At 36.5% G+C, this 20,145-nt stretch overlaps 1 protein-coding gene across 2 annotated transcripts in view; it reads right to left on the bottom strand.

Moving 5' to 3' along the window:
* TMEM131 (transmembrane protein 131) overlaps nt 1-20,145 on the bottom strand; it is a 103,976-nt gene that overhangs the window by 20,025 nt on the left and 63,806 nt on the right. The window contains exons 12-29 of one of the 2 annotated variants that reach the window (XM_068424104.1): nt 19,468-19,576; nt 17,416-17,524; nt 16,429-16,582; nt 16,157-16,327; nt 15,724-15,834; nt 15,499-15,633; nt 14,918-15,022; nt 12,408-12,494; nt 8,395-8,547; nt 8,179-8,254; nt 7,951-8,068; nt 5,833-5,971; nt 5,614-5,723; nt 5,165-5,231; nt 4,155-4,306; nt 3,361-3,503; nt 2,497-2,683; nt 1,153-1,338 (exon numbers count right to left, since the gene is read on the bottom strand). In XM_068424104.1, coding sequence (XP_068280205.1) covers nt 1,153-1,338; nt 2,497-2,683; nt 3,361-3,503; nt 4,155-4,306; nt 5,165-5,231; nt 5,614-5,723; nt 5,833-5,971; nt 7,951-8,068; nt 8,179-8,254; nt 8,395-8,547; nt 12,408-12,494; nt 14,918-15,022; nt 15,499-15,633; nt 15,724-15,834; nt 16,157-16,327; nt 16,429-16,582; nt 17,416-17,524; nt 19,468-19,576 — 2,312 coding nt within the window. The remainder of the gene's footprint in view (nt 1-1,152; nt 1,339-2,496; nt 2,684-3,360; nt 3,504-4,154; nt 4,307-5,164; nt 5,232-5,613; nt 5,724-5,832; nt 5,972-7,950; nt 8,069-8,178; nt 8,255-8,394; nt 8,548-12,407; nt 12,495-14,917; nt 15,023-15,498; nt 15,634-15,723; nt 15,835-16,156; nt 16,328-16,428; nt 16,583-17,415; nt 17,525-19,467; nt 19,577-20,145) is intronic. The other variant, XM_068424111.1, reaches the window with a different exon arrangement.

Genomic DNA, 20,145 nt, shown 5'->3' with positions numbered 1-20,145 from the left:
TCCTGTTACTAAGGAAAATTCAGTTTCCTAAGTAACACTGCATTACTTAGGAAAGTGCTGAAGAGTCAAAAAAGAAAATGCAGCAGGCTGTAACTTCATCTTCTGTATTTCTTTTATCAATCCCTAGGAGGAAAGACAGCCTAACTGATCATTTATGTAATATAGTACAGCAAAATGGAAGAGCCAGTATCTTAATGTGAAAAAAAATAAAGGAATATTACATATCTGTGATAATGCTTTGGATTTGCAGCACATAAAGACCACTTTTTCATCACAGGCATCTACAGTAGCAATCCATCTCACGCTAAGATATAAGCTTAACATTAATAAAAAAGGAAAACGGCATGTTGTTACTGATAAGTAACAACTTATACTGATAAGTTTCTATGCTAGGGTTTTCTCCAGATAAAGGCAGTGGGGGAAAGTGTCTCACATCCAAGAGGTGAGCAGGGACACATTGTTTACAACCTCGGATTTCAATTTAATAAATATAGGTAGAGGTTAGACTAGGAAAACGCAGTGGAATTTTCAGCTCATATGTCAACCAGTCATAGCTAACACACATCTGTTGGCTGTGAAAAAAAGTGCATTAAAATGCTAGTACGTAACCTGCGAGTGTGCTGTGTTGCAAACAATTCCCTTTGGGTTCTCAGAAATCCCATTATTAGCATCACCAGTTGTCTGTCACATACAAGTGGCAGCAAAGTTAAATTAATCTGCTAAGCTCATTACAGTCACTGCCTCATATCTCTCTAAAGCACAATACTCCAGAAGGATGCTTAAATTTCTATGGGAATTCATGGTTAGCAGTGCTTTAATACCTAATTTGATTCAAGTTTGGCTTAATTATTTATCAAAAACCTACACATTACCAGGGTTAAGAGGAGCATCTATCTCATGTAAGGAAACAGGCCCAAGCAAGAAGTATATTATTTTTGTCTTCTGATTGAGCAGAAAGTCCGTACTCCTCAGCCTTAAACAGTTCACACTCAAATCCACAGGAGCGTTTATTAATTTGATCTCCTTTTTCACCTCACCCTACTTCCTTTTACACCAATTATAGCATGTACTGAATACATATATACTTCTCTGTAACCTGTATTCAAGCAGTGGTAGTTCATGCACATATAAGAACAAACATATACACACTACCTCATTATTCCTGAGATGATTATGTACAGTGCCAACTCCCAGTTGGGCCTGGGTAGCGCTTCTGCACACGCTGCTAACATGTGGTATGGAAGGGATGCATTCAAGATAAATATGAATTCAGAGCCTCCTGCAGTGATGAATTTTAATTCACGTATGACTCTGGAAGCTGTGAAATCAGGTGTAAACCTGAAAATAAAGGAAAGCATATTAGAACTTTTCATATCAACAGCATGAAAGTTTGAGGTAATTTATATTATTCATAAATTAAAAAAAAAAAACAACAAAAAAACCCCAACATAACAAAACACAAGCTCCACCAATTACTGCCATGACGGGCATTCCAATCAAACATTTATAACAAATAGCCCTAGTATGACTAATAATCATCCATGCAATTAGCCTAAAAATACTTACAAGTATCTTTCAAATACCTCAAGATGTGTTTGACTAAGTTCATAAACACCTATGCTTAACACATCTGATACATCATATGAAGATATATTATAATAGGTAAAATTAAGTTTTGACCAAATCTGTTAAAAGAAAACTGTGAATGCAGTAAAAAACTAACAGCAGTTCTAAGTAAGCAATGGAACTGACCATTATGTGAACTATGAAGTTTTTAAACACTTCACCTTTTAAGTCACAACTGCATGCCTTCTCAAAAACATCACCACTATGTTCCCGTCTCCTCACAACCTAAGATTGTTGCAGAAATACTAATGAAGTTTCACTGCCTGCAATATCTCGTACATCCTCTTGCTGAACAGAAGCATCTTCTGAACTTTTTAGATACCATATTCTGAATAGTTAAATTTAAATCCAAGCAGTGTTAAAAAGATTAGGTTTTGGTGCAGATATCTTTTACAATAAAAACTGACAGAATTAAACAATCGTTATCATTAAGGCAACAGACAAAATATTCAACACTAAAATGCTGTGCATTATGATAACAATCCTGAGACTAAAGGCTTTTTTCCGCATACTGCAATGCACCAAAACCTATGTAAATCTAGATCTCATGTGCATTCACAACTCAAATGAAGGAAATGTATAAAAAAACCACATAGTAACACTATTCCAACTCAGTAAGTTACACTTACTGGATAGTAATGAAAGTAATACTATAGTCAGTCATGAAAACTTTAAGTTATTTAAAAATCAAATAGTGTTTGCAAGAAGAGAGAAAAATTTCATGGTTTATGTTGTATTAAAAAAACCTCAAAACACTGAAAGCTTAAGTAAAAATCCCTCAGAATTTAACCAACAGTTTTCCTCTGAAACAGAATTAGGTATACAGAATTCCTAATGTAAGACTCCATTTAGATGTAAGAAAACACTTACAATATGACAATGTCTTTAGAGGCATTGGCACTTAGGGCAAACTCATGACAGTTAACTACTTTAAATCCATATCCTTCACATGTATAGCCACTGATTTCCATAGTTTTCACATTAATCTGCAGTTGCCCTGTATTTTCCACTTTAAATGTTCTTCTCAGTGTGAAATTTGGTTCTTTGTATTTCATTTCTAGAAACAAACAGCAGAAAGTAATTAGGGTTGTGCTAAACAGATATCCTTCACTATATTCATATTCTACAGTAGAAGAGAGTTCTGTCAGTATTATAGCAGGACAGGGGACTAGTGAGGCCCATGGAAATCTTTACGTAACCTGCAGGAACAGATCTCTGCAGCCAGATTCTCATCACCGTCAGGGTAGGGCACTCGGATAATTGTAGAGCTCTCTAACTCATCAGCGAAGAAACACAATACTCCAAACCTCTGATAGCACTGCTGCCTCACAAAAAATCATCTAAGCTGTTCTTTGATGTACTACTTCGTGTTGAGGTATTCTGTGAAAAGTCCCAGCACAAGCAGAATTAAAACTTTTTTTTTTGTATCTTAAATCACAACACGTAAGAGGTAATGACTAAGCTTCACTTGCAGTTTTCTTACCCTAGTAAATGTACTAGGGTCTTCACCTCTTGAGTTTTAGTGGATGAAGGGCTTTTGTTTAATCTTTCCTAATTTTCACATTAAAATGAAAAAGGTAAAATATTTCATTTTCTGCCTGAATGAAGAAGCAATTTTAATATATTTAAAGAAATTAAATTTCTGGGGTACTAGAACAGGGGAAAAAATTTCAAGTTGTACATGTAAAATGTAATTTCTTTTCTGTTCCGCATAGTAGCTCAGGAAGTACTCACTTTCTGAACAGTCTTTTAATAATGCTTCTGTGATTTTAAAGCGTAAAGAACTTCCTGGACCAGGAGGTTTGCCTGCAACCTTCAAGCTCTCAGTTGTTCCTTGTCCTTGTACCACTATGGCATCTATTACAGTCAAATTATTTCTGTGTACAAAGAAAAAGGGGGAACATTCATAAAAGGATTATGCAGTCTATTGCTCCTGCAAGCTTCTCTACAGACTATGAAGTCATATCCCAAATCTGGAGGACAGAAGTACAAGCAGTTCCACAAATAATTTCCCACAATATGGAAGTAAATAGCGGGGGCCTCAAACATCGTATTTGCAACACAAAAACCCAAGAAATCACAACGTAGCGTACCAATAAAAAACCCAATGAGGTACTAGTTAAAGTTCATACTTTATCATCATATTAATGTAATGTATCACACCTGATACAAAAGTGAAATAGTTATTCAGAGCTCTTTAGTAGAAAGACTGAACTTGCATTGCAGCTTGATCTTGCAAATGGCATCTATAAGTTACGATAGTGTAGTATGTATTTAAGAATTCAATTCTCCAAGTATAACAGTGGATTATATTTTTATATTAGAAAGTATGTACTGAAAACAGTTTAACTACTGTAAAACATATCACAACTACATTTAAATTAAATCTTTCTCCAGACACAGATGATTCTACAATTATTCTTGTAAAAGCGATAGTTTCTTATTGACAGCTGATCACAAGTATGATCTTATATATAAATAAAAAACATCAGAAAAACTCACACTCATTTCGAAAATAGCTATCATACCTGATAACAATTAATGATGAAACAGTTTTATTAAGAACTGGAGTGAACTTTACTTTGACAGACTTTCTCTCACCAGGTTTTAATATTAGGCTTAAAACTGAGTGACGAGCCAGGCTCTTTGTAAGTCCTACAGTACTTTGTAGTGGCTGGACCTTAAGAGAGTGGGGAAAGAAAAGCAACACTTAAAAAAATAGGAAGTTTTTACATATATTTCATGGAAATGATACTATTTATCTAGAAAATTGGTTTTGTCATAAGGAAGTGTACTACCCAAAGACAACTACTGTTTTTTTCAACGAGAAAGTCTAATAGCACAAGAATTTCCCAACTTATTAGTAAATCATCTGTGTATATTAAGAAGCAGAAGAACACAGCAAGACAGAACTGAGGTAAGCTATACACATATGGATTCATAAAGCTCTAGCAGAAGACAGTTCAAAAGTTTTTTAAATGTAAACTTTAAGCACCAAATTAGCATTAAGTCATTACGTAACATTTTCTACCCTCAAAATGTTCCACTGTTAAAACATTTTTAGATGCTGTGCAAGCATCAAATTGCTAATCTAACTGAAGTGGAGGGGAAAAGGCGTATATATTGGATGAGAAAAGAAAGTGTTCAGGATGTGGCATGGTCTATATGAAAAAGCACACGCTTAAAAGTTGTCCACAAAACTCAAATAATTTAAAATAAAAAACAAAGCCATGGAGAACTCAATACTTCGCTAATTTTAGAACTACCAACCGCTATACCAAAGGAAATAATCCTGTGTCAATAACATAGTGAATAAATGCAGTTTTCCTTCAACTTCTGCAATCCTATTATAAGGTAAGCATACAGAAAAAGCGACATTTTAACTGTTACATTTCCTAACTCTCTGAAAATATCCAACAGAAGCATCATGTTTTTCACACATACTAATACTACACTTGAAGACATGTACGACTGAACTCTTATTAAAACATTAAAAGATCTAAATTTAAAAATCTAAAGAATGTATTGAAATACTTACGCAATTTCTGAAGACCTGGAACTCTAGAGTCCTCAGATTGAAATTAGTTGGCTTACTCAAATTAAACCTGAAACAGACATGCAATTTTTTTTTCCCCAGATCAAGGAAGATAATGACATACTTGCACTTAAGGATTTTAGCACAAATCAAGAACTGATGGTAGGGCTCAAACAATATGCAGCTGAAAGGATCATTCAGTTTTTCTTATTTCCTCCCCACCCTCATACTTCAAGTTAAAGAAGAAATGTAAACATCATTTTAGCTCAGCAAGATGTGCGTTCAATGGCAATCAGCCTAGGTTCAGTTCTCAGCTGGGCTAATGATTGAAATTCTAGAAGTGGCCAAAAATTTAACTACCAACACTGCTGCCAAATACTGCATGCATTTTTTTTTCAAATGCATTTTGCTGTAGAGTGAGAACGGCCTAACTACTCTGAAACAATACTTACCGTTCTAACATTTTATCAGCAAAGGTGGATGGGTTAGAATACAGAGCTACAGGAAGGAACTGAACATACACAGGAACATCAGCTGGATTTTCTAGAAAGATTTCTTCTTCCTATTCAGAAACACAATTTTTGTAAAGTTTACATTGGGGTTAATGTAATTAGAAACAACTATTAAAAATGCAGTCCCTATGAAATGATAGTATCAACAAAATAACTTACCGATGAACTGTTTGTATTGGTAAGAGGGAAGCTTAGATGGCGTGGTGAACTAAGTATGGAAGGCCAGGCCATTTCTGCTGTAATTTTCAACTGGACATCCTTCTGAAGATCTGTGTCTACTTCAAATACAGCATTCAGTCTGGAGAAACAGTTATAAAAGTTACTTTACAGAAGTGAAATTGGAAAAGCCTGGGAAAAGCAGAATGCTTAAAAGCACCCTGAAAACAACATCAGTTTGAGAAACAGCATGGTACATTATACTTACATGCAATTAAAAAAAAAAATCATTGAGCTCTGCCCATATGTACTGCTATTAAAAAGCGCAACAGAAACCATCAAAGCATGCTATATGAGACCAACCCAAAGATTCTAAAGATGTTCTCTATTTAAGTATTGTTGCTAGCATCCATCCATTCCAAGTTCTGCTATGGCCTATTTATGGATAAAGGTGAGCAGAAAATGTGGTAGGACTTATGGACCGCATCACAAATCTTTCCGTATTTGCATTTCTCTTAAATCACTGCTCTCTAGACAGTGAGACACAAATTTTATCTTTCATTAGGAAGTGCCTTGCTCTTAGTATTGCAGAAACAAATTGTGAGAATACAACTGAGATGCAGATCAGTAAGAAAAATAACCCAAAATATATTTGGTGGTTTGCAAAGGTATAAAGAGTAGAAAGGAAAAATATCAGTCCTGCTACAGTCTGTTTCCAATACAACATCCAGACATCCACTATCCAGAAAACATATTGTGCCTGAACATGTGTAGTGTACACTAAATCTGTACATGTACTCTAGCTTCAATGGATACACAGAGTATGGGCCTATACTCCCGTCTAACAAATCTAAAGCAAATCTGAACTAGTCACACTTGGTGCCAGCTATTATTTCCAACAGTGAATGAAGTTCCTTGCTATTAATCTTCTCTGCAACAGACTTGATTCCTGTTCTCCTACAAGCTCTCCACCGTAAGCTGAAACAAGACTAACAGTATTGAGTTCTCCAGTCAGCAGAACAAATGAAACGCTAGACTTCAAACCTAGAGAAGTATTTTGGAGAGTCTCCAAATGCCCAAGACAGAAGCCTCTGTATTCAGAAGGAGCAGTTTCTCCCTTGCTGAAGGCCACCTCGGATAGCTGGTTAATTTTAACTCTCTTTAAAAGCATTACATATTCTAGATTATGTATTATATTAAATAATATTAAAGTACTGTATATTCTAGCTAGAACTGCTACTTATTCAGAAGTAGTATTTAATAGAATTTTCCTTGACTGTCCTCCTACTGTAGGTGATAGCCACACCGGTAACTTTCAAGACTGTCCTAAATAGAGGATTCTCTTTAGATCAGATTTGTTCAGGAGTTAATATATCAGCATTATAACAAAAAAGTGATAAAGTAAGTATGCTTTTGTTACTCTGTTTAGCTACATACAGTCATCTTGTTTCTTCACAAATACGCATACTTCTTTTGAAATGGTAGTCTGGATGCTACCTTCACAAAAGACACGTGCACTTGCTGTTAACGCTAACCTATGTCTCTTGGAGATTAAATCACTTTATGTCTGAGAAGGCAGATGTTTAAAAGGTATATAGCAGCCTACAGAGTTTGACTTTTTCTAAATATTAATTAGCAATCATTAATCACCTTCTATTTAGCAAATCTCAAGGAAAAATACCAGACAATTTGATAATTCACTGAAATGCAATAATCTCAGAATAGTAGCAATAGAAAACCTTATGAAATCTTAAAAAGGGATATTGAGGTTACTGCTTTAAAAAAAGATTAATCAGGGATACTGCACAAACACTATAATCTGGTTTTGGAAATTTTTGCAGAGTGGAGACTGCCTTGCTGTTGCCATCCTTTTAAGAACTGCAGCATACTCCAGTGAATAGCAACTTCCAGTGTTGTGTTTGACTTGAGGAAATTACTACTGTTTCTTAACTTTTAAAATGTTCTCTTTAAAGGTTTTGCAGAGAAGGCCAGGTAACTCCTTCTTGGCCCCCAATCAAAGAACACTGCCACATTAAGAAACCTTGTATTTTATAAGAGCATACATAACAGAATCATCTAGTGATTTAAGGCCTGAGAAAGTAACAGGGATAAAATACTTACCTGTGGCTTGAGTTCTCTTTTATTTCTGTCCATTCTTTGAATAAGTTCTCATGCAAATCCCAGTCAGAATCCCATGAATCTTCTTGCATTGCTACGCTGTGCTGAACTTTAGATTCCGCTTTAAGAAATAATGTGATTTTAAAACTCTTCATGTAAAATCATTGCTTAAGGAGAAAACTTTTTTTTTTTTTTTAAAAGATTTTCCATATAAAGTTGAACGTTACTTACATTTAGATAGAAAAGGCAATCCTACATAACAAAGATCTCCACATTGTAAACCAGGATCAAAATAAATATTTGCAATCTGCAAAACAGATGAGAGTGCAGAACAATTAAGAAACAGCACAGTAAATCTAATGACCAAAGAAAACAGATTTCTGAAACTTAACGTGTGCTATATACAAGAGAGAACTTGTAAAGTGTAGAAATAAGACATAAACAAACCTTTGATTTTTTTCCTGGCTCTAAATCTTCTTTATTACTTCTTAGCCTCTTATAATAAAACCTTACATCTTCTGACAGGGACCGTATGTGTTGTATTTTCACTTTCTGAGAAAAGGAGTTCATAATGTTCAGGCTCTGGTGAACTACTTTCCCCTAAAGAAAAGAACGGATGAAAAAAGTCTGCAGAATATGCATTTTCCCTAGCATATGCATTTATTTATGCAGGCTCACAAAGACCACAGCAGAGACGAAATGTTAACTTGAGATTTTTAACTATGCAATCTTAAAAAAATGCCACTTGTAACACTTCAAGGTAAGTTCCAGTGAAGTTGTATTCTTTCCTCCATCTGCTTCCAAACAGTTCACCCCTCTTTCAAAATTAAGTACACCTTAAGTGTCTTGAAGAGCTCGGGCAACAGTTCTGCTTAATCAAATCATGTTAAAAAAGTACCAGAGGAGGAAAGGCAAGAGAAAACTTCAGTTTTCTGAGCCTCCTATTACAAAAGGTAAACAAGCTTCTTGTAAGAGATCTCATACATAGTTGCTAGTAATTGGAAATAACCTGAAAGGAACAGTAATGTGAAGCTGCAGATTACAAACACTACAGGTGACAGAGGGCATTTAAAAACATAAGTACAACCCTCCCTCCCACTCCCAATGAAATCAAGACACCAGGCACTAAAATTACAACATTTAAAAAGTAAACAGTGCAAGTTTTTTCCCCACACCTTTACACCCTGCCTCCTCTTCTGAGCCAAACATTATTTTACCTTTTAAGCATAGAACATGTAGTTTAATTTTTTGTCATGATTAGAATCACTACAGTGCTCAAGCTCTTCCCCTGCCCTCACTTGTAAATCAATGATTCTGTAGCCATGTTTTTTCACCTTATCTCGAAATCCACCCCTGACAAGTATGGAGTAAATGATAAATAAAAACCGAAACAAGCAAAAAAAGCACAAATCAGGCCTGGTGATAAGATTTCAGATTTATATAAAATAAATTAATACAAGCAAATTTAAATACCCAAGACTATCTTCTAATTAACATGACTAGAGTTTTTCATGTTCCCTTTAAATCAATACTTTCAGCTTTTTAAAAATTTCTCTAAGGTAAGGACTGAAGCGGAGAGATGGGAGAGATGCACTTTTGCAGCCTCAAAATTTGACTGTGGCCTCAGGAAATAATCACATACTATAACAGTCTCAATAGCAGCAGCTGCAGAGGGGAAGAAACTACGAGAATAAATCTCTAACCAGTATAGCCCTGTTGAACTGGACAGGAGATATGTCTGAGCTTCATCTATGGTATCCTAGGAGTTACAAACTGCCATCACTTGGGCAAGATGAAGGTTTGTTAAACTCTGTAGAACAAATGAACAGTATTTTACTAAGACCCTTGCACAGCATTTAAATGTGAAACAACAGATAATGGAAGAAGACTTTACCCATCAGCAATAAGAAAACCAGAACAATGCTATTTAGCATACAGGTCCTCAAAGATGAGCTTTGACCAGGGAAGAGTTAAGAGAGGTGGCACCGTGAGCTAAAAATGCTATTATGAAGCAGAAGTCAACACATCTAAGATCTGTTTAAAATCAAGACACTGACCTTTACAAGGCCTGTATACACTGTTAGTATATCGCTGACAAACTTCGACAGAATACCAGAAATCAGACTTAGGTGCAAATACACTAAAATTATAAACAGAGACAGATAGCACTGGTAACCAGGCAGCTGCAGGAGAATTACAGCCTAGGTATGAACAGAAAAGCAAGTGTTACTAGAACTGTAGTGCCTAGTTAATCCTGGGTGTTATAGCTGTCAAATTTCTCTACCAAATGCTGAAACAAGAAGAACTAACACTGTTTTAGGCTTATTTTTGTAAGTAATGGAGGCATTACAGAACAACTAGATGCAAGACTATAATGAACTCAGTGATCACAAGTTTAGTTTGAAATGAATCCAAGAAAAAGGAAAAGTCAGTCTGCTGTCAGTGTTCTCAAATATCAAGAGCTAAGCGATCAACTAACAGAAGTAGTAACAGAAGCTGACTGCTCTGAAAAGCCTGGGGCTTGAACACAGAAAACAGTCTAGAATCTTGTCAAAGGTGATAATTATATCTGAACCTATAGTCCCAAACAAAATGCAGGAGGCCAAAGGTCTCCTGAATGAATAATTATGTGAAAACATTACTAGAAAAGAGCATGAGCCAATAAATGGGATGAGAAAGAATGATGAGAGCAAGGAAGCTATGCCTTAGAGGCTGAGAAACACAGGTGCTACAAGAAGTAGTACCTGCCAAAACAAAACAAAAGCAAACAAAAAAAAAAGATCAAGCTGACCAAGACCCTGGGCATATACTAAGATACACTGAGAAGCTCTTTAGTCATTCCAGTTAGAACAAAATAAAGGGAGATTAAAAGAAAAATTACTTCTTTATGGCCCAAAATGGAACAAAATATTTTCATGTGGCATTCAAGAGGGTCAATGATGTTGCCATGAACTAGGATATATAAATTAGGATACAGAACACAGAAATTGCTTTATCTTTGGTGAAAGAAAGGGAAACGGACCTTTAAGTTATTTCAGTTTATCAAAGGCTTATGGAGCAGTTCATGCATGAAGTTACAGATACTGTAGTGAATGTAATAAATATCCATATAATGGTAAGGCCATATAGTCAAATAAGAAACATAGATCCTAAAGATACAAAATAACAAGTGATCTTTGCAACTGTAGGCATGACCGTTTGACCTCAAGAGTAGCAAAAGACTTCGGAACAATTTGTGAAGTAGGAGATCAGAAGGGAGATGGAATGGACAATGGGGCAAATGTGGCAATGAGTTACTGAAGTCCTGCTGACTGACCTGTCTTCCTCCGATGAGATCTATTGCATTACTTTTCAAAAAATTATCTTTTATCTACTAGACATGAGGTAAAGCACTTGACAAAGTGCCAGTGAAAAATTACTATTTGAGAGTACACAAATTCTAAGATAAGCAGGAGACACCAAGGAGTTATTGGAAGAGGAGGTGAGAACAGGCAGTGCTCTACGACAGACTGAGACTGCAGGACAGACAAGGAAACAAAGACCACTTCCACCAACATGCACGCAGTTCAGTTTTATCCTTTCAGAAAAGTGCCATCTCTATCTCCTTTTGCTACTTCCCCCCCACCCCCCGTTTTCAATCTCTCTCCCTATGATTTTCCATCACATTACATTCCCCACTCATCAGAAAGTCACACAAAGTTCAGACTTCAATGAAATACAAACTGCAAAGCCAATATGCCTTGACTGCCCATGCTTCTATGGTTATGCTGAATGCCAAGTGAGAAGAAAAGTATTATCTGGTTAACAGCTTGCTGCTTGAGTCTGTAGCCCTGAGCAAAGAAGCTGCTTTCAGCACTCACTGAATAAACATTACTGCATAAGCAGGGATGAAAACAGGCATTACGTACTTTTGCAGAGAACTGTAGACCCACACAGCTTTCTTGCTTTCCTGTTCATGTACTCCACCATGTACTCTCGAGAAGATCTACTTTCAGTGTGGAAGCAATAAAATAATGCTTCCACAGAGATCAAGGACTTCTTACACTGAAACGTTATTAGCTGACTTTGTTGTCTTTGCTATTACACTTCAGGAATTTGAAAAATGCATTTGTGCAATTTCATCTCTCTTTTACTTGCACATGAATTGGTAATAACCAAGTGACCACAGCTACGTTAGAATGAAGCTGCAAAGAATCAGGTGTGGGAAAACAGCAGTATTCCAAGATCCCATTCAAATGGGCAGTAGAGGAGATGTAGGGATAACTCATGCTTGAGACACATGGGGAAAAAAAAAAACAAAAACAACAAAATAGCGACAAACTGAATCATAGCAATTTGGCAGCACAATCTCTCAAGCACTTTGATATGTGACAATTCAAGACAGCGGTTTCTCTTGAAAAGGACAGACAAATAAAAAACACAGGAAGAAAATTTTTAATGCCATGACCCATCTCTCTTACCGGAAAAGAAGGTGGAAGAAAAACATGTTTTGGGGAGCAGGTCAGAGAGCCTACAGCAATCAGTGCCTTCACGGGTATAGTTAAAATCTGGAAAAAAAAGAACAAGCGAAATTTAGAAAAAAAAACCTTAAATTTCAGCCTTTAAATGTCTCTTCCACTTTTAAATTGCATAGAATAACAAAACCCTGAAATTCTACAGTTAATGTAGTCTAGGTTTCACAGAATCACAGAATGTTAGGGATTGGAAGGGACCTCGAAAGATCATCTAGTCCAATCCCCCTGCCAGAGCAGGATTGCCTAGACCATATCACACAGGAACGCGTCCAGGCGGGTTTTGAATGACTCCAGAGAAGGAGACTCCACAACCTCTCTGGGCAGCCTGTTCCAGTGTTCAGTCACCCTCACTGTAAAGAAGATTTTCCTCATATTTATGTGGAACCTCCTGTGTTCCAGCTTGCACCCATTGCCCCTTGTCCTGTCAAGGGATGTCACTGAGAAGAGCCTGGCTCCATCCTCATGACACTTGCCCTTTACATATTTATAAACATTAATGAGGTCACCCCTCAGTCTCCTCTTCTCTAAGCTAAAGAGACCCAGCTCCCTCAGCCTCTCCTCATAAGGGAGATGTTCCACTCCCTTAATCATCTTCGTGGCTCTGCGCTGGACTCTCTCTAGCAGTTCCCTGTCCTTCTTGAACTGAGGGGCCCAGAACTGGACACAATATTCCAGATGCGGCCTCATCAGGGCAGAGTAGAGGGGGAGGAGAACTTCTCTCAACCTGCTAACCACACCCCTTCTAATACACCCCAGGATGCCATTGGCCTTCTTGGCCACAAGGGCACATTGCTGGCTCATGGTCATCCTGCTGTCCACTAGGACCCCCAGGTCCCTTTCCCCTACGCTGCTCTCCAACAGGTCTGCCCCCAACTTGTACTGGTACATGGGGTTGTTCTTGCCCAGATGCAGGACTCTACACTTGCCCCTGTTATATTTCATTAAATTTCTCCCTGCCCAACTCTCCAGCCTGTCCAGGTCTCTCTGAATGGCTGCACAGCCTTCTGGTGTGTCAGCCACTCCTCCCAGTTTGGTGTCATCAGCGAACTTGCTGACAGTGCACTCTATTCCCTCATCCAAGTCATTAATGAATATATTGAATAGTACTGGTCCCAGTACCGACCCTTGAGGGACTCCGCTAGACACAGGCCTCCAACTGGACTCTGTCCCATTGACCACCACTCTCTGGCTTCTTTCCTTCAGCCAGTTCACAATCCACCTCACTACCCGAGGTATATACACATTTGAAACATGGAGACATGAATTAAGATTTCAACACATCATCACATTCAGAACAGTCACTCCATGTTGTCAGGAAGCACACCTTTGCTCAGTCATACTTAGCACCATTCTACATTGAACACAAAAGCACAGTTAAGATATAAGCTCGCCAATGTGGCATTATATAGGTCTCACTTGAACTGGGCTTACTTTGTAGGAGATCAGCAGGATAACATCTTTAAAGTAAATGAGTATAAGTGGGAAGGGGATACACCGAACTTCTCAAAAAACATCAGAAGTCATGGTAAGACCTCAAGATAGACATAAACTTAGAAAAATGAGTGTGGAAGGGATGGCAACGAGATCCTTTCTGTGTATTATTAAAGCTACCAATACAAGTAGAATAACTTGTAAGAAGAAACAAGAAAATTAAAAGCTTCAGATTCTATAACTCAAGGGTTACATACTAGTATGGACATGTTAAAAAAAGCTTAAAATCTCAGATAACTGGCAGAAGTTAGGAATTTCCCATTTTCTGTAGCTTCATCAGAACCACACAATAAGCTCTATAATTTGCTGACTTCATAAGCACAGTGTCACATTTATTTTTTTTCTACATATATCACCGAAAGAGATTAAATACAGATTCCATTATGTATTAGAATCTCTCTCTCCTGCAAAATAATTTAACAGGAAAAGCATATGAAGTTGAGAATTAACTGGTTGTTGTTCTCTCCCTTACTAATCTTAGCATAAGAACTCTGCTTCATCAACTGTCAGCAAACTGTAATTTCTCCAAAACAACACATTGGGTTTTGAAACCCCCTCTGAAATTGTATAGCTCAATTTCAGTAACTGATTTTGTACCAAAAAACATACTGTCAGCACGTGTTATGCCAAAAGATCCATGCATTGATGCTTTGAGGATGTGTCAAGTCATTGAAGAACCCATACTTCAAAGCATTAGGTGAGATTTAAATGGATATTTTTGAAAGCCAGATGAAAATCATGATGAAAGTCATTCTTCATTCCTTCAAAGAAGACACAGCAAAAGTAGCATTACTGTTGTTCGATGCAGGGTTAGCTTGCAGAGATAACTTGACCTCCAGAGGTCCCTTCCAACCTCAACTTCTCCCTGATACTGCAATCTGTCCACTAATACAACTCTTAACACTTCATGCTTAAAAACTGAACATACCACTTGGGCAACATCCATGAATATACAATAAATATACCTCATAATCTGTCGTGATTTGTACAGCTCCATCATGAATTCCTTCAAGTTCTTTTGCTATTAGTTTTACTCTAAACACAGCATAATAACCTGATGCTAGTATCACCTGTAAATGATAGAAGAAGAGTCATCCATTGTATTCCATTAAATGGAAAGAAACTTCACTAACATACCAAACACCCTCTTATTTCTTTAAACTGAATCAAAATCCATTTGAAACAACCGTCAGTGGTAAAAAGAAAAATTCAAACACGTAAGTTACTAACACAAAAATTATCTGTTCCTTGAGGTGATAAATTCCACTCTTCCCAAATAAATGATAAGCATCATCTGAGGCCATGGAGGTTACTGTTTCTGAAGTTGACTCTTTCAAAATCTAACCAAATCTGAACATAATCGTGCTTCTTAAAATAAATTTTAAAAATTCTACATGCTTTATCATACTCAAATTCAGTCAAAAATTAAAATTTCTTATTCTCCTTCCCCCTTGCTAAAATGAAACTGCAAGAAGTTGCACAGATTTGTCTCTTCTTTTCCCCTGCTAAATGTAGCTTTAAGCAATGGATTCAAAGGATTACTTACTGAAGACTGATCGGAGGCACTAGCATTTTGTAGTTCATGGTGGTTTGCAATTATCGTTGTTCTGTTTCCCTTTTCAGTTGTTAGAAGTTCTATGGCCAAACCATCCCCTATAATATGCCAACTTTTTATAGCCAGCTTAAAAAGAACAAAAGTTACTGTTTTCAGTAACAACACTGATGTAAATTTTTTAAATGGCAAATTAAAAAAAAAATAATCCATCCTCACCTCTATCGGATTGCTGTTGATGACTGCAAATAAAATGCTGGTAGCTTCTGCTGCACTCAATATGCCAAAATCTATAAATCGCTCCTCAGTTTTTGGAGGCAGTACAAAGTACTAGAAAGATTGATAATGGTATTTTAGCATAAGTTAAATATAAAATGTGCTCAAACTCTAAGCTCATTAACAAATGCATTAATAAGTCTAATACAGGAGTACTGTGACAATCTCAAAATTCTATAGATTTTCTGTGTAAAACTAAAGGGAGCAAAAATTAATTTTCAGTAGTAACCAAAGCTGTTTAAGGGAAGAACTGGTAAAATCATTTTGAAATTAAAAAAGCCATCCTCCTATAGAAGTAGAATAAAGAATTAAAAACAGTCCTATGAAGTCTGCCTCTAATTAGTGTAAAGTAGCTAAATAAAAGGAAAATACTTACATCTAAAAATCCTGTGTATGCTCGGACAGGTAGGTGAAATTTAGAAGCATTGGTGATCAGTAAAATATTGTTATCTATATGAACAGATGATGTGGAAGGCATAAAATGAAGTGTAAAAATATATCTGGATTCATTAGGCGGAATTAAGACTGGTTTACTGAAGTTCTGGACCTAGATCAGCGAACAACGAAGATCAATGTTACAATTTAACAAAGTGCAGCACATTTAAACATTTACTATTAGGTGAAAACGTTCACTGAAATGGGGCTTACTTTAAACATTGGTTTTGCTTCTTCTGGTAACATAACATCATGTATAAGGACTGCAAAACTGAATGTGTTTGTTAGATAGATTGGTCTTTCCACAGAATCAGCAGCACTGTCACGAATGTGAAAGAGTGTGGCAGCATGATCAAATCCTAAATACCTATTAAAAGAAAACAGTATGAGAAAAATGAAGACTTTCCTCAAACACGAAGTTTTTCTTACACAAAAGACTAGAATTCATTCAATCCAACAGCAAAAAAGGTACATACCCTACTGCATGCTGAAACTATATTATTAGCACTACAGGGACATTGGTAATTAAGTAATTCAAGCAAGAAAAGAAAATAGTGAATCAGCATATTAGGAGGACTAAAAGTAAGTGCTGGAGTATTAAGATAGTTTCCAAATTGTGCATGTTCCTTATTAACCAAATCAGGCATCTGCAGCACAGAAGTTCTGATAGGTAAGGTTTGGTTTGTTTGCCTTTAAAATACTCTGTCAGTTCTGTTGATAAAGTAGCACCCCATTTCAACAACAATTTTAAAGTCAACTTAGCCATACTTTGTAAATAAATAACAAAAAATAAGAAAGTACTGTCAGTTCTTCCAAAATTTTGCTTAAAACAAAAAATATTTTCTCTACTCTTACTTCATATAGTGATAGAACAGCAAGTGCAAAACCGGAAAAATTTCCAATACTGCATTTTTAAAATGTCTCATCTGTAGCTTTCAACTGCTCTGAAAAACGACTCACTAAGGTCACTTTGAATCCAAGTCCTGAAACCAGCTTACGCATTACTAAGACTACCTCATCTACTAGTGTAAAAACAGAACAATTCAAACAAGTAATTGTAGTTCTAAATGAGCTCCAGATCAGAAAACTTAGGTATCACCTCTTTATATTCCCTCTTCCTGTAAAAAGGCTGAATTCCCTGCTACATCAGCTCATTTACAGCATTTAGTTTTGAACTATGTTCAATTACTACAAGCTTACCCATCCAACACTTCTGCTTGATATGGTATTTCAAGTTTGGAGTAGCTCTTCTCTTTTGCTTTAACAGTTATTTTCCCAGAAGACTGTGATGCTTTTTTTGCTTTCGATGCTGTGCACACAAGAATACAAGAAGTTTGTTAAAGCAGACAAAAAAAAAAAAAAAGATCCATTAGATTAGACTAGCATGAGTGGAAGAATAAAAGCACAGAGCTAGCCCAGAGATGAAGTATCATGGAAGAGAAAAATGCATCTTAAGGAAATTTCAATAAGCAACTCACATTGAGTAAGTCTAGGAAGTAAGAGATTTGAGTTCCGAGTTCCTCCCCCTTAACACCAGTTGGTTGACCCATCTGAGTTAGTAAGCTTATCTACAACAGGGAAGTCTGCTTGTTCCTGCCAAATAAATAACTTGGACATGTCCAGAGGATAATTCAGATCCCAGGTGAGCTGAATTCTCCACTTAAGGGTATGGAATACACCTATCCCTCCACTAACAGAAGGGAAACTTGGGATGGCTAGGCTCCTCACTTAGAACTACCAGTCGAGCAGGACTTTGGACTAGGAATAATGAAGAAATAAAAGACATGCTAAACTTACTGCAATAGAATCAGAACCCATGTAAGAACCCAAATCACACAAGCTCCAAGAACGAAGCTCACAGGTCTGCTCCAACATCACAGAACGAGCAATGTTATCCTGGTAGCAACATTGCCAGAAAAGTCAAGGGATTTAAGTACTAGTTAGGAGAAACCATCAGCCTCTAAAGTCCCTGAATGTGTCAGGACACCTGAAATAGCAAATATTTAGGGCTGTCCGCTTCACTGAAAAGAATTCACCAAGTCAACCCCTTAAATACATTAAGAAGCTTGACTGGGTATTTTTCCCCAACTGCCATTCTTTCCAAGATCTACCATATGACAGTCAGTAAGTCCTCATAAAACAATTCCCTCCAGCTTCAAAATCTGAACATATTACCAACTCAGGCTGACAGAGTTTAGCTATTTCAGAATTTATTTATAGGCTAAAACATACTTCACTCATCTTACAAACCATAAGCTATTAAAAATCTAAAGTGCTAATCAACAAATAACAACAATGATAAAAATCAATCCTCTCCTCTCCATCCAACTTCTAAAATGATGTCTATCTGAAATGAAAAACATTGCATCTATAGACTTGCATTTCTAAGCAATCCCAGCAGAAAGACTTAAGAGCAGCAACTAGTATCTTAAAGCAGCAACATCTGAGCAGGTCAACAGCATTCTGACAAGTTGATTATATCTATAAAAATGGAGGTGCCTTTCTACAAAAAGTCAGCATAATATTTACAGTCACACTATGTAGGAGGGAAATGACCCAGCACTTCTTTCGTAAAGATATACATGAAAGTCAGTATCAGCATACATAACATATCTTTGTAGCAAAGGTACCAGTAAAAGGTTTTTCCACATTCATCTCCCTTTTTCTTTAATATGAATTCAAGATAGCAAAATAAAATAAGCCAACTTTCACAGTAAGGTTCTCAAGAGCATGACAAAGCCCTATTTCCATGGGCATTCCAACATAAAATGTAATTTTTTTAGAAAAAAGATTTTGTATTCTTTTTTAAATTTTGGAAGGATCAAAGGGCAATCCAAGGGATATCCTCTCCTCTGTATTACTGTAAGGAACACGTCCTGGTTTGTTAGGATTTCTCAAAAACAAATGTCTATTTAGACTAACGATACAAAATAATCTGTGTCTTAACATAAGAATATTGCTTATGTTTAATAGAAATCTGATTTTTATATACACACATAGAAGATGGCTTAAGAATTCCTTCTCTTCTCACCAGTATTTACCAGTCTAAGTTACTTGCTGATTATGTCAGAGATGATGCCTTAAGAAATAACTTGTTAGAAGAACTGTAAGCCTTTTCCAGGTAGGAAAATTCCATTTCCTTCTCAAAATTACAAATAACTTTTTGTTAAGAGAGTGGAAAATAATTCATGAAGTTTCAGCAAGTTTTAAGAAGCACTTGACAAGTTCTAAGAAGAGAGGAGCAGTACTTACCATCAAAGCTAATACTTGCAACTTTGGTATATTTACTTTCAGAGGCTTTTAACGTAACTGGCTTGAAATGTACTGTTATAGCTTCGTTCTGTGGGGTGGGTCTAACACTCTGCAAACAATCAAAATAGGAAGCACCTGTAAATTTATCATTGCTAACACACCAGGCAGCCTTCAGGTATCCTTCAAAGAGATAAAAGAGCAACTAGTTTTGGCTGAGTTCTTATAGGTCTGTCTTTCCTATAACAAAGTAGCATTATAAGAGGCTTCAGAATTTTTTTCATGTCTGCCAAATTATTCAGTCAGTATGCAGGAAAGTGGGCAATAGAGCGTTGTCCTTGGGAATGTCGGATGAAGTTACAGTATGGACAGAAACATGTTAATAAAATAGAAAACAAACTTTACTTAAATAAAGATTTATTTTTTTATTCTTAATGCTGCAGGGTTACAATAGCTAGACTATTTTGGTTCTGGTGCAATCATTAACAAAGCTGTTAACTGACTTGTGTAATTACTGGTGATGATACAGACATCCACCTTGTCTCTGATCCCATGCTAAGTCTGCAGAGCTGCCACAGGACAAAAAAAATTACTAACTGTATAGAGAATGGTTCTGTAAATCTGTGATGATACTCATTCTACACCAACATTTTACAAGATCACCTTTTGTATCTGAGGATT

Source organism: Nyctibius grandis, chromosome 2 (assembly GCF_013368605.1).
Source record: "Nyctibius grandis isolate bNycGra1 chromosome 2, bNycGra1.pri, whole genome shotgun sequence".
Taxonomy (NCBI): Eukaryota; Metazoa; Chordata; class Aves; order Nyctibiiformes; family Nyctibiidae; genus Nyctibius; species Nyctibius grandis.
Note: the sequence above shows the minus strand (reverse complement) of the source record. Positions and strands in the feature narration are given on the sequence as shown.